This window comes from Egretta garzetta, unplaced genomic scaffold, assembly GCF_000687185.1.
Source record: "Egretta garzetta isolate BGI_Z169 unplaced genomic scaffold, ASM68718v1 scaffold18, whole genome shotgun sequence".
Taxonomy (NCBI): Eukaryota; Metazoa; Chordata; class Aves; order Pelecaniformes; family Ardeidae; genus Egretta; species Egretta garzetta.
In genome coordinates, this window is record NW_009260616.1 from 3,829,443 (window position 1) to 3,842,883 (window position 13,441).

General features: G+C 38.4%; 1 protein-coding gene across 3 annotated transcripts in view; it reads right to left on the bottom strand.

The window, feature by feature from the left end:
- Positions 1-6,152: 6,152 nt before the first annotated feature.
- Positions 6,153-13,441, bottom strand: part of FAM184A (family with sequence similarity 184 member A) — a 52,073-nt gene continuing 44,784 nt past the window's right edge. For 2 of the 3 annotated variants that reach the window (XM_009645234.2, XM_009645232.2), the window contains 4 exons: positions 12,588-12,705; positions 11,766-11,870; positions 7,983-8,185; positions 6,153-6,234 (listed from right to left, as the gene is read on the bottom strand). In XM_009645234.2, the coding sequence (XP_009643529.1) occupies positions 6,153-6,234; positions 7,983-8,185; positions 11,766-11,870; positions 12,588-12,705 (508 nt within the window). The remainder of the gene's footprint in view (positions 6,235-7,982; positions 8,186-11,765; positions 11,871-12,587; positions 12,706-13,441) is intronic. The other variant, XM_009645233.1, reaches the window with a different exon arrangement.

A 13,441-nucleotide genomic window follows, 5' to 3' on the forward strand; every position in this document is an offset into this window, starting at 1 on the left:
CCGTGCAGCAGGGGTAGCCCCAGGGGAGCTGGGGCGCGCATTCGCTGCTGCTTCCGGCAACACCCCCACCCCACCCCCGGTTTACAAATCCCATGAAGTCTAAATCTGGCTTCTTTAAAGCAAGCTGCCCAAACCAGCCAGCCAATTCCCCCTTCTTCATGAGGCCACATCGTAGCAAAGTCTGAGGAGTTTGAGGATTTTAACATAGCCAGCAAATAGGGTTTGCTGGAGGCTCTAAAACTTTTGCATTTGCCCAGAATTTACAGTGCGTTGTTTTGAATAGCTTCTTATCTACCTGACAGGAGGCTGTAGCGAGGTGGGTGTTGGTCTCTTCCCCCTGGTAACAGGCGATAGGCCGAGGGGAAATGACCTCAAGTTGCACCAAGGGGAGGTTTAGGTTAGACATTAGGAAAAAATTTTTTCACCAAAAGGTTTGTCAAGTATTGGAATGAGCTGTCCAGGGAAGTGGTTGAGTCCCCATCCCTGGAGGTATTTAAAAGATGGGTAGACGAGGTGCTTAGGGACATGGTTTAGTGGTGGGATGGCAGGGTTAGGTTAACGGTTGGCCTTGATGATCTTAAGGGTCTTTTCCAACCTAAACGATTCTGTGATTCTATATGTTCTTTTCTCTGAGAGTCTATTACAATCCAGTGATTTTTTTAAAAAATATTTTATCTTTTAAATAATTAATTCTACCTCAAAATTGAGTCCCAGGCATGAGGAGTGAAACTGTCAAGTCTTGTGATATCATGGGGAATAACTTAATGCCCCCTTAACTTCAAAGTGAAGGATCTGAAGACTTCTTTATCGAGCTCCTAACTCCCGGGACCTCCCATTGTTGGCTTGTATTAATGATCAATTCTTGATATGCAATCAAAAAACAAATCACTGTGCATGGAAGATCTTAACCAAAAAGTGTACCATGCTATCACCAGGGTATCAGAACTGTGCCAATAGTTCTCTAACAAAAAGATGTCAGAGGAAATGTACAATATTTGTGGTTTAATACTAATTTTTAGAGTTGGCAGAGGGGAAAATCAACGCTTGTCAAACATAAAATATCCTTTGGATCCCTTATTATGAAGTTATGAAGCGTGGCATCAATATATAAAGTAACTGCCTTACCTGCCTTAATTAAACTAAGATAATTAATTTGAATGTCTAACGTTTGGGTTTTTTTTTCTCCCAATCATCTTTAAATATGTGACCTTAATGAGTAAGAAGGCTACAGTGGTTACTTCACCTCTGTTAACTGCATTGACTATCTCGCCGTCCACGAGTTGATCTGAGGAAGGTTTGGCCAGCAGAGAAGGGAAGGGTCTTGGAACGTTTGGCCAAAAGCTTCTCAGTGGAACCGTGGGTGCTTTAAATCACAAATCACATTTCTCTCTATTGCTACTCCATAAGCTGTGAGAAGAGGATTCCTGCACGTGATTCCCATCTGGTAAATCGGTGGATAGAGCTTCAGGTATCTGTCCTGCATTCTTTGCAAATACAAATTTCTTCAGGTTATTTGTAGATGTTTAAATCCTCATCTGAAGGAAAAGGTGCTTACAACAGAAGTCCAAGACTGCTTCAGGGGGTTACAAAGAGGAAAGGTTTTGACCCTTAGATATGTCTCTAGAAGCAAAAAATACTTTTGTTTTATAAAATGGTCTTATTCTAACCGATTGATTAGGTATGGCTGCAAAAGCACTGCTGAGATCTGCACCTAATATATAAATTGATCACTGTGAAAATCCAAAGCTGCTTCTGGTGAAGAGTATCCTGGTTGGAGTGTCAAGCAAGTCCTGCCTGTCTCCGCAGTGCGCTTTCAGCGTCAACTTTACTCAGTTTATGGTGCTGTCTTGTGAGGTACCAGACTCAGGCTGCTTTTTTCTGATGATGAGAGGCAGCTATTTCTAGGCATTTGTTAGACCAGTGCAGTTACCTGGCTCCTGGTATGGGAGAGCTGTAATCTTTGTGATTTCCTGGAGGTGTCCGTCTGCGCTTCCTCGGACTCTGCGTTTTGTAGCCTGAGCAACTAGAGCAACTGGATGACAAAGAATGCAGCAGCCTGCAGCTGGAGCAGCTCATCACAACTACGGAGCGAGTAGCTCGTACGGGTGCGTAAAGGCTGCAATTAGGTAGTGGTTCCTACAAGAAAGAAACTGAAGTATTTGTTGTTTTATTATTATCTAATAACTAGCAACAGTTATGTGCTTAGCTGAGTAATGAAGAAACATTTGCTCAACAAAGAAGTCATCAAAACAATCCATCACGCCCGTTTGAAAATCCATGAGGTAGCCCCTTTTGAAATCATGGTGCAAAACAGAGCAAGAAAAGTAATTATCTCAAACGGGTGGGTGGAGGCAGTGCTGGCAGTCACCAGCCCGGAAAGCTCTCTTGTCCTGGGCTCAGAACGTGCTCCTGGTTTGTCTCTGCTTTTTTGCGTTGCCTCTTGCTATTTTTGTGTCCAGGTCACTTCTGGTAGTCTTGTGTGGTTATGAAGAAAAGGACGAAGGCTTAAAAATGCCTCTATTTTTCAGTTTTACAGAATGTAGTGCATGCCCTCAGTCTGGAAATGTCCCAGGAGAGTACAAGAAGGGCCTGCTAATACCGTGGTTGGGGCGGCTGGTACTCGTCCTACTCCGGCATCCAACTGGGATGCTGCCAGCAAGGCCGCACAAGTGCTGGGAAGGACTCGTGGATCCCACAATTAGGTAAAGCTTAAGACTAAGCAGCGTGGATGTGGTTGAACGTTCATGCCACTGTAAAACTTGGGCTTCAGTCTCTGCCCTAAGGCACGTCTGTTGCCAGCGCCGAGTGAGGCTGCCTGTGGCATTTGCAGCCTGAGGTGCGCCGGCTCCTCTGTGCCCAGCCGTCGGGCTGGTGGTCTGTAGCTGAAGTGGAACAGCTATGGATCCAGCAGAAGACTCTGCTGCTCTCTAAACTTCTCTCTGTTCCGTCTGTCAGGTTGAACGTGGAGGGCCTGTTCATTTCCAGGAGCGCTCGCTGACATAATGAAGCTGTATTTTGGTAGTCATTATTAACTATGCTTTTATTTTCTTAAGCCTGACTCCTCTTGTTCCCTAGCAACATTGCCGGCAGCAGCTGCTCCTGGTGGTGTTCAGCCAGCTGTTTATTGTGAACAGGCCTCTACACCCTGCTTAACTCCGAAAATAACTGAGTTGCCGTAGTGACAAGCAATTTATAAACTCATCCTTAAGACTGTGCAGGATTCCAGAGTGGATCAGTTGCTCACCTCATCGGTCCTATCGTTAACATAGGAACTTGCAGTGCAATTTGTACAGTCAACAAAGCTTGAGTTGTCTAATGGTGTATGTGCTTGAAAATGATAAATGTTAACACCGTTGTGCAGTAAAATAACAAATAACAAGTTCTATTATTAAGAGAAATGGAGTTCAGCGGTCGGTCATGCCAGAAAGGAAAAGTTCTGTTTCAGCTTGGCTGCCTGGTTTTGACACATGATCCCAGCACTGCCCACAGCTACTTCCCATTACTTCAGAATATCTAAAGAAGTGGATGTTTATTTATATGACCAAAATACACTGCAAAGTAAATTAGCTTTAGAACTGCAAGCTGATTTCTGTATATAATTGTATGTGGAAACGAGTCATGTTTCCATTTAAAAATTTTGCCACATAAATAAAACAGATACAATGCCCAACACCCAAAAGTAGCTCAACAACCATACTACAAATTAGAGTTTTGCCTTCATTATAGTAAAAAAAGGTGGAGATTTAATGTGTTGGAGCAGAGAGAGTGAGCTCCTGAGAGCCAAAATATCTTCCCACCATTGTAAATAATACAGAATTGGCGTGAAGTTGCAGAGTATCTCCTTACTCCGAGCTGTCTGTTGAGCTAGGAAAGACTGCCTGCGTGTGCGAGCAGAGGCTTTGCACAACTCTGCACAACCAGAGTCATGAACATGTGCACTTTTAGCTTTTTCCAGAATACCAGATACTGTAAAGATCAGGAATGCAATGGCAGTGTGATAATGCAAGTTCCGGTATTAATTCCAAATGCCAGATTAATATTAATTTTATTTAGGAATAGATTTTTACTGAATTCCCAATGCCATTTGGTAGGAAATATTTTTTTCCCTAGTTCCTTCTGGTTGGTTTTGGTTTTGGGGTTTTTTTTTTGGTTGGTTGGCTTTTGTTTTTAAGAGACCGATCCAGTAGTAGAACAGCTGCTGAATGTGGCAGAGAGGGTACCTAAGTGCTTCTTAACTTTCTTCTCCCTTCGGAAAGACAAATGCCTACTAGCAAAAAACCACTGGGCACACCTTTTACTGAATAGTTAAAGTAAGTGCAGATATTATCATCGTCGGATTACTGTTCAGTTATTAAATCCATATGTAAAAATGTACAAATGAAGTGGAGGATGGGAGTAAAAGGCTGAGCCCTTGCAAAGCATGCAAGAAAAAAATACGCAACACTCACTTCAGAATATTATAACAAAATGAGCTAGTGTATTTTATTTTGGGTAACAGCCAAGAAATCTGACATTTTGCCCAATATGGCTTTCTTCTAAAATTAAAAAGTTGCATATACCTGCAGTTGAGTCCACCAGCTACAGAAAATCTGCTGTACACATCTTTAATCCACGGCAGCATCACCAGAATACAGCTTTCAGTGGAGTTTTCAAGCTGAATTATAAGATAGAAGTTTTAAAATGTTTATTTAGAAGATTTTATATTGTTTATATGAAAACATACAAATTTTTTCATTTATACATATACTACATATAAAACTCATTGTAATTAGCAAGTATCTTCACCTGGGTATTTACCTTTGTGCATATAGCGAAAAAAGGATGTAGTCAGGGCTTCAGATGAAATATTAAAGTTCAAGACCTTTGTATATGCTAACTAAAACCTTATTCAAATAACTCAAACATTTTTTCCTGCTTTTAAAAGTTAAGAGATTCAGCTTAAAAATACATTCATAAAACAAAGAGACAATTTTCTCCCTGAGACTACCAGTGTGAGTTACTTTGTGGTAATCTTTGCATGAAAAAAATATAAAAAAAGACAATAAGCTCTAGTTTCCTATACACTGCAGCAAATTTCTCGAGCAACACTGGCATCATAAAAGGTGTAGACTGAAGAATCATGCTTACTAGCTGAAAAAACATTTTTATATATCAGTTTAAGAAGAAGAGGAGACTTAAATCTAGACAAGGGAAGGTAATTAAGTTTTAATGAAAGTTCTGTATCGGTAGTATGTAAAATGGGAAAAAGCTGGGTGGTGTGGTTTGGGTTTTTTTTTTTTCTTCACTTCACACATGAATTTTATCCAAAGCAGGACTATATGCTCAAAATGCAGATTCTTGATTTATGCAGAGATACTTAGTACAGTATTCTAAATGTTTCAAGCATGTTTTTGTTAATATTCATAAAAGAAATACGTAACTTGTGGGAACAGTTTCTGCTTAAATTCAATGATAAAATGTTTGATTACAACTAGATGGCAAAATCTCATGAGCGACAGGTAAGGAGCCAACTCTCCCCCCCGCCCCCCAATGAACAGCTCCTGGTTTGTGGCTTTTTGCATCCTCTTGCCAAAAGAACTCTGCTCTAAAGGCTAGCAGCTACGCTAGTTTTGATTAATTTCACATTCTTCCTTTTAAATGTTAGAAAGAGACAGTTTTTTAAACTGCTACAAAGTAACAGAATAGAATTGGGATGCATTAAAGATATCCTGCCCAAAGTGGAGAGAGAGAGCAAGATAAACGGACTTCTTCCTTTTACGATTTAAACTGTATTTATAATAACCATGCAATTACGTTACTTTGGGGGGGAAAAAGGCTTACCTGAAATCAAAGAAAAAACATTTATAGGAAAAAGGGGGAAAGCATTGTGTTTGTTCTACCAAAATTTATTATGTAATCATTACAAAGTTTAAAGATTCTTCCATTTTAAATAAAAATAATAGTTATAATTACACACGTTATATAGTACCATGTCAAGTGATTCCAACAAATATAACATGAAATACAGTGCAGTTTCAAATCAGAAAGACAAATACTTTCTCATTCACAGTGTTTGACAAATTACAGGAAAGCTTGTTCACATGAGGGTTTACTTAAGGACATGCTCTTACAAACAGTCCACATCACGCTGTGCCACAAAAACAAATCATCTCTCAGAACGTGAAGTACCGGGCAAACCACTCCTGGCGCTGTGGGTCTGGTGAAGCCACTGGTGAAGCGTCAGTCTGAGGAGGGCTAAATTCACAGAAAGACAAAAACAAAACAATTACCCCACAACTACACAGAAAGCACAAATGTTAGAGAGAAGAAATGGCAGTGAATATTCAGTAAAGACGACAGTCTGGTTTTCCATAGGTTAAATATCAGTGTGCCTCAGGAGATGACTGAATGCCTCCCTATAGAATCTGTGATCATCCACTCCATTGGAGAGCATCAGCAGCACGGACAAGTCAGTCCAGAAGCCACATCACAGGGTGGGCAAATGATATTTTGGAAAGCATAATTTAAAATCTCATCAACAGCTGTAGGCTTTCAGGAAGAATAAAAGGGGTTTTCTTGGAAAAGCGTGACTGTAGAAGGTCCTCTTTTAGCATCCTTTTCCTGTGGTAAAGTTAATATTCAAAAATATGATGCAAGCATCATATTTGTAGACATGTGCTCACAAAGACTGGTTGGCAACTGAACAAAAATACACACTGTTTTAATACTTAACACCGATCACAAAGATCACTTGCACTGTTGTTCATGCACACATTTAAAGTACACTAATATACTAGGAAAAAAGAAATGGCTGCATGGCAAACGAGATTTGTTTCCCCCTTGAACACTTAAAAGTCTCACAAAATGAGCAAGAGAGAATACTTAAATCCAAATTTAGTTATACAATTAAGTTCCTTTATCAACAAAAATCAGTAATAAAATAATCCCTGCTGTATTATTGGATAATACAGAACACAAAACAATTTGTATGGGAGCTCCAGCATCACAGGCCATGAGTTCATGCACATGCATGTTACAGATATCTGAGCACACTCATGCACATCACAGGCACAGGAAAAAATAAGGAGCAGTATTTTTTTTAAGAGAGATTGTTTTCTTGAAATAGACTGTTTTCCCTTATCTATTTTAGCTCCTACTATTCATTTCCTTTTATAATTAGTAGTTGCTAGGTATGTGGTCTTTTGCATTAAACCAAAAGAGAGAGTAAACAGCCAGCTGTGGAACTGGTAATTACACATTGCGTTACGTTGCCAACTTGGAGGTAAGAGAGCAGCACCTACTAAATACAGAGCACAGCACTTCAGTGCATTTAATATGTAGGCACATAGAGCCAAAAGATTAAAATCCTCCCTCTACAATGCCATTTTTAGGTTATTCAATTTGCTATATTGTTTTGTGAGAGAATGACTTGAGACTTTAATGCTGGTTTTGATTACTGGAAGCTCAGCATTAAGCATCCAAGCATGCACGTTTCCTGTTGCTGCAGTAACATTACTCCTACGAAACAATCTGATACAGGTGAGGAAAGGGGAAACATGAAACATTAATGTAGCACAGAAAATCACTTTCTTTCTTACATAAAAAACCATTATTGCATAATACCGAATAAAAGAAATTCTGTGCTAGTATCAATTCCTGAATGACAATCAGTAAATAACACAAACATTTAAAACAATTGTTCATATATGTAAACAATTGGAAGCACATGAATTCTGTTAAAGTATCTAAAGAGGTTTTCAAAGTTCAAGACTTAGGAAAAAGTGAGAGAATACTTCACATTTCACCAAAGGTCTACAATAAAAAGGAATACTACAAAGAGGTTACAAATATAATGTAAAAATGAAAAATGCCGTAAGAGTACTTGTACCTCTGAAAGGTTCATAAAGCAAGTGGGATTCAGCTCAATAGGAATGCAAAATTTTCCTGAGTTAAGCAAGACAAAAAAAAAGAAGCAAAAAAAAGATTGGTGAGGCAGTGCTCACCTCAAAAACGTCTTGGGCTCTTTGGGTGGCATTGGCTGTGGTAGTGGTTTGCTGCTGTTGAACTCAATATCGTGGATGGGTGAGTTAGGAATGGGGTCCAGGCGGTTAGGATGTCCATTGCCCACCACTCCGCTAGACTCCAGAGCACTTAGATTGGGGACACTCACAAACCTGTTTGTTGATTTATCGTTCTTCTTCTTTTGCTGCATTAAAAATAACAAACGTAAGGAAGGCTTCTCGCACCAGGACAGATGAGGAAATTTGCAAATGTAAAAGTTGTATTGATGGCTGGTTTGGGGTTTTTTTGAAGGAGAGCAGTTGGGACAGATTGGGCCTCTCTTCCAATTGCAGTTTTACTATTTGCTTTGACCAGAACTAAACATCACAAATTTTCACAGAAAAATCAAATTTCTGATCAAGATGATGACTTAGTGTAATAACCAATTAATATATTACATGAGCTCTTCCAATACACTCTTTTGCTCTGTTTAAGACATTGGAGATAGGAAGTTTTCCACAAAATTGTCATTTAGTCTGTTAAACCTTTCATGTTTACTTTAATCTTTTCTTGATCTCAGTGAAACAGCTCTGCTGCCAAATATAATTACAGCAAATTTCAATGATGAAAAAAGTGAATCTCTCCAACAGATTTCACCCCATCACTGAGGCAGATTTTGGTAACTGGAACGTGGAACCTAGGAAAGCAGCTAAATTTCTTTTAAAGCAATTACGCCCTCATAGTTAGCAAGCATTATAGCAATCCTGCTAAAGATAAAAAGGTTATTGCATAGGAGTTCAGTTTCTTGCACAAGGAAAAAGGCCAAGCTTCTAATGCTACTACAGCTGCCACTTCTAGACACCAGATGGCACAACTGAACACTTTTCTTAATACTCTCTGTACTCCTACTGATAGTATTGCAAGGGACCCAAAATACTGAAGAATTTTATTTCTATGTCACTACTTTACTCTCCATAATACATCATACAAAGGAATCTGTATTTATCCTCTCTACTTTTATAGATATTTTAATGTAGAAGGATGCTTCAAATAATTCTATAGCTTTTTAAAAATAGCCGTCACAGAACACCATGTGTATTTCCTGACTTCTATCAAATATTCCATGTCCACAAGTAAATATTAATATTTAAAACCCCCTATTTCCAAAAATAGCGGTTTTGAATGAATGGATTCATTTATTCTCATGAATTATGTATTATTTGAATACATAATAAATACTTTCACTCAATTACATGTATGCAACCCTAAGAAAGCAGCTAGGAGAAAAAACCCTTGGGGGCTTACGAACTACACACATTTGAACTAAATAAAGGGAAAGAAAAGTGGAATCTGAGGTTGATTCTATATCATATTTTCCATCAGAATTCCACTTGAAACAGCAGAGCTGCTCTGTTCAAGGGTGGGCACGAGTTCAAATGGAGACAGGCAGAGTCCTCTTGGCCGTGGGTACTTTCTTCTGTTTAGCGCTCTGCTAGCTTTGATTTCGGTGCCTGACCTCCCCAGGGCTGGCAGATGCAAATGCTACTAATTGTAGCCACACTGGCAGCTGTGTTTATCAAAATACAATTTAAAAACCCCAACAATTTAACAGAAAGCTATAATAGAAAAAAAAGGGTTTTTAAGCATCACAGTGAAAGATCATCAGCTGCAAAGGATTAAACCAAGATCATCCCATACACTTCACTACTTTTGTAGAAGCTGAAGCAGCAAGAAATAATATTATGGTGGGAAAAAATAATTTGGTAAAAGTAACCAACTGTATGTCAAATACACCTGCAAGGTAATATACACTGTTATTAAAACTGTGTGTTAAACACACTGTAGTTAAATCTGTCTGCTTCATAGGTGGCGTATGTTATCCACGTAAGTGTTTAGAAAAATATTACAGTTTATATCTTATATCCTTATATCTTATTCTCTAAAAAACAATTATGCTTCTGAAGCAGTCAAATCTGGAGAGACAAAATTGTGTGTATTGTTTCCATGAAATTCATGCAAAGTATCAAGAAACTTCAGACGTAACAATGTAATACGAAACAGATCCATTGCATAAATTAGAGAAGCTGTAATACATACTGCAATGGCTGTAACTTTGCATTAATATGCAAAGCCTATAGCAACTCATAAATTCTGTCTTTTTATTACAAAAAAGAAAAGAGAATGAGATTTTCAGTTTCTTTGTAATTCATTCTCCAATAACACAGTACGTGCTTTGACAAAATAAAGTAACATAGTCCACAACTCATGAAATGAGAGATCAAAACGTTCTGGCATACAAGATGGTTTTAAAGTCTAAACAGTTTTAAGTGATAGAAGCATATTATAAAAATATATGAATTATCACTATGGAAATCTGATGTTGAAGTACTTTTCCTAAACACTTCAGATTTCACACAAAACACAAGCTTATATACTTGATGGTTACATTTCACATCTTTATAAATGAGTGGTTCAGACAAGCTTCCAAAATTTTCAAACCACCTTTGACACATAAAACCAAAGCATTCAAATTGTATCTGGCAGTCCTGGTATTGTCTCTACTGGGCCCAAACTAAGTTCTTCTATGCATAACTGCATGAAAGTTAGGCATCCATGATAAGGTTGTGAGAGCTGCTGGGCTCCTGAAAAATGTAGGAGAATATCGACGCTTTGCAACAGAGTTTGCACAGAAGTGGGAAATGCGTCAACCTGATGTGAAACTACAGTAAGGCTTAGCTAAATAACCCAGCCTGATCTCAAATAACAGCTGGAACCTTGATCACTGAAGCTCTCAAGCACCTGGGCTGCTCATGTTGTGCCCCCTGGGCTGCCCTCTGCTTCAGAACCTTCCAGAGTTCTCCCACCTCTACAGCTGGGGCAAATCTCTTCCCTTTCCATGCAGGTGAAATAGCCAATGGGTTATCACGAGGAGGGAGGAAATGTCAGAGGACTAATTCTTACTCCTGAAGTGGTGAAAAGAAATAGAATGAAGGTACCCTACCCCAGTCTGTTCATGTTCCTCATGAAGGAATGCTGCTGGCATTTGAAGTGACAGGTAGGCTACTATGCCTGCTTGCACACTAGCCTTCACTGGCTGCTAGTCAGCAGGATGGAGAGGATTGGAAAAGGTTGCTGCTGAAGGGTTTTCACTCGTATAGGAGGTGACAGTAACTGAGAAGGCTAGAGACTGACTTCTGTCTCCTGCTGCCCCCATAGTCCATACCTGTTTGTTACTCCTGTTCTCCAGTATTGCTCTGTCTTTCTCCATTCAGACTCATTCCACGCCCTTCTCCTTCCCCTTCTTACCCTTATTCCCTTCCTTTAGTGTCCCCTCTCCCTCTTGTCTTTCTACTGCTCTTCCATACTGAGCACCCTCTGAAAATGAAATTTCCCTTGCACTTTCCAAAATAACCAAGAAAAATTATGAAACTAAAACTAGTTATGGGTGTCACTGTTCCCTATTGTATGCTACAATCCTGCTCTCTGTTGCTTTTCTATTTTGATTTTGCAGTTTTGTGAGAAGGAACTGTGTTTTATATCATACATGTCTAGCAAACTAGGGCAACAATATCAGTGGGTCTCTCAACAACACAGAAGAAACAAACCTACACAAAAATAAGAAGAGACAAATGGAAAACTATGTTCCTTGTTTTGAACATGTCCTTTAAGAGTGATATATGTATACACGCAGGCACACACACATACACATATATTTCTTCTTTTTACTATATCCTAAGTTTAGATTTCCTTTTCTTCACTTTAGCAATGAAGTCCATGGAACATACCTTCACCAATGGATTAATAACACCAACATTAGGGCTTGCATTAAACATTTTGTTGTAGTTAGTCTCCCTGTTAACTAGCTCCAGCTGATAGAACTTTTTGTCATCCTACAAAGAAGAACAAATAGAAACTTCTTTTTATGCATTTTCAATCAGTTAGTGGCCAAATCTGCCTATAAAATTATCTCAAATAAATTTATGTTTCTATTTCTAAAGAAACTGGGAATTCTAAAAATTGCATTTCATATTTAATATATTTTAGATATTATTGTATGTAAATACTAGATCATTTCTATTTACGCAGTTCTGTTGCAGTTGTATGTTCCTGAGAATGAGCATAGCCTAATGGATTATGCACTGGTAAAGACTCAGTACAGTTAACTTCTGATCTCTAATTAATTGGAATTTTCTTATTCCCTCTTGCCTCTGAATCAGGATCTAATCAGACTAATCTGAGTCAGGGTGTTGTGCTCTGAATTTGGGAAGCTCAGTGGGTCAGGAAATTGGTCTCAGAAACCTCACAGAAGAGACTATTTCTTATACAGCTTACATGGCTGGCTTATTCCAGGACTGGAGACAGGAGACGTCTGATGAAGGTCATACTGAAACATTTTTTGTAATAATGTATTACGCTCGATTGTGCAAAACTCTCTGTATCTAATTAGTTTTACTATTATGAGTCATTGGAACCACAGGAATAATGCGTTAAAAAATATGAATAACATGCTAGCAGGACTGGTTCTTTAAATACATTTCAAACACTTTGAATTAGATTAACTTTTGTATCTGTCAAGATATTAAACCAAGAGAGCATAGAAGTCTTACAATCAATTTCTTTATGAGTTGGTCCCGCTCTGCAATTAGGTCTTTCAGTTCTGAGATAAGCTGCAAGTCTTCTGGTCTTGATTCTCTGTTTTTATATTTTTCTTCCATTTCTTCTAAACTTTATAGGAAAGAAGAATACCCTCTTTAGCCTGAGCCAGTGTTAAATGATTAGTGAATAGTCACAGCTTTGATTAGTACAAAAGAGACTTCAGGGAGTAAAAAGAGATGACTTTCTTATCACCTTGAAGTAAATTAATTTCTATGTTATTATTCAGCTTTAGCTAGTTAAAAAAAAAAAATCATCAATAACCATAACCTTTGCTCCAGTAACTAATAATCTGGGCAAAATTCTAAAAACTCAGCATCCTTGTGCATGCAGAACTAGGTGTTTGAAAAAAGGCCTCTTAGAAGTCAAACTGAAAATAAGGCATTCAAAACCGTAGTACAGACAGTAGAATTACAGAAGACATAGCTACAATTGATTCTTATGTAAAATATAGGGACTACATTGCTTTATACTTAATATTAACATAAATTTTAAAAGCTGGCAATTCACTTTCTTAATGAGGACAACAGTATCATTGCTCTATTTAGAGATGGCTACTCTGAATAAAGATGCATGCTTGTGATACTGGAGAAACTGGAGAGACAGACAAGGCTGGCACCGTCTTCCTCAGTTCATGTGGAACATACTGGGACAAAGATATCCAAGAACAGTGAAGACTAATAGGTAACTAATTCCTCTCCACAAAAGCAACTTAGTACCATTAGAGATGAAATAAAGGAATGAGCTGCAAAAGAAAAGCAATAATACTTGGATATTAGGATATCTGGATTAAAAGAAATGTAACAAT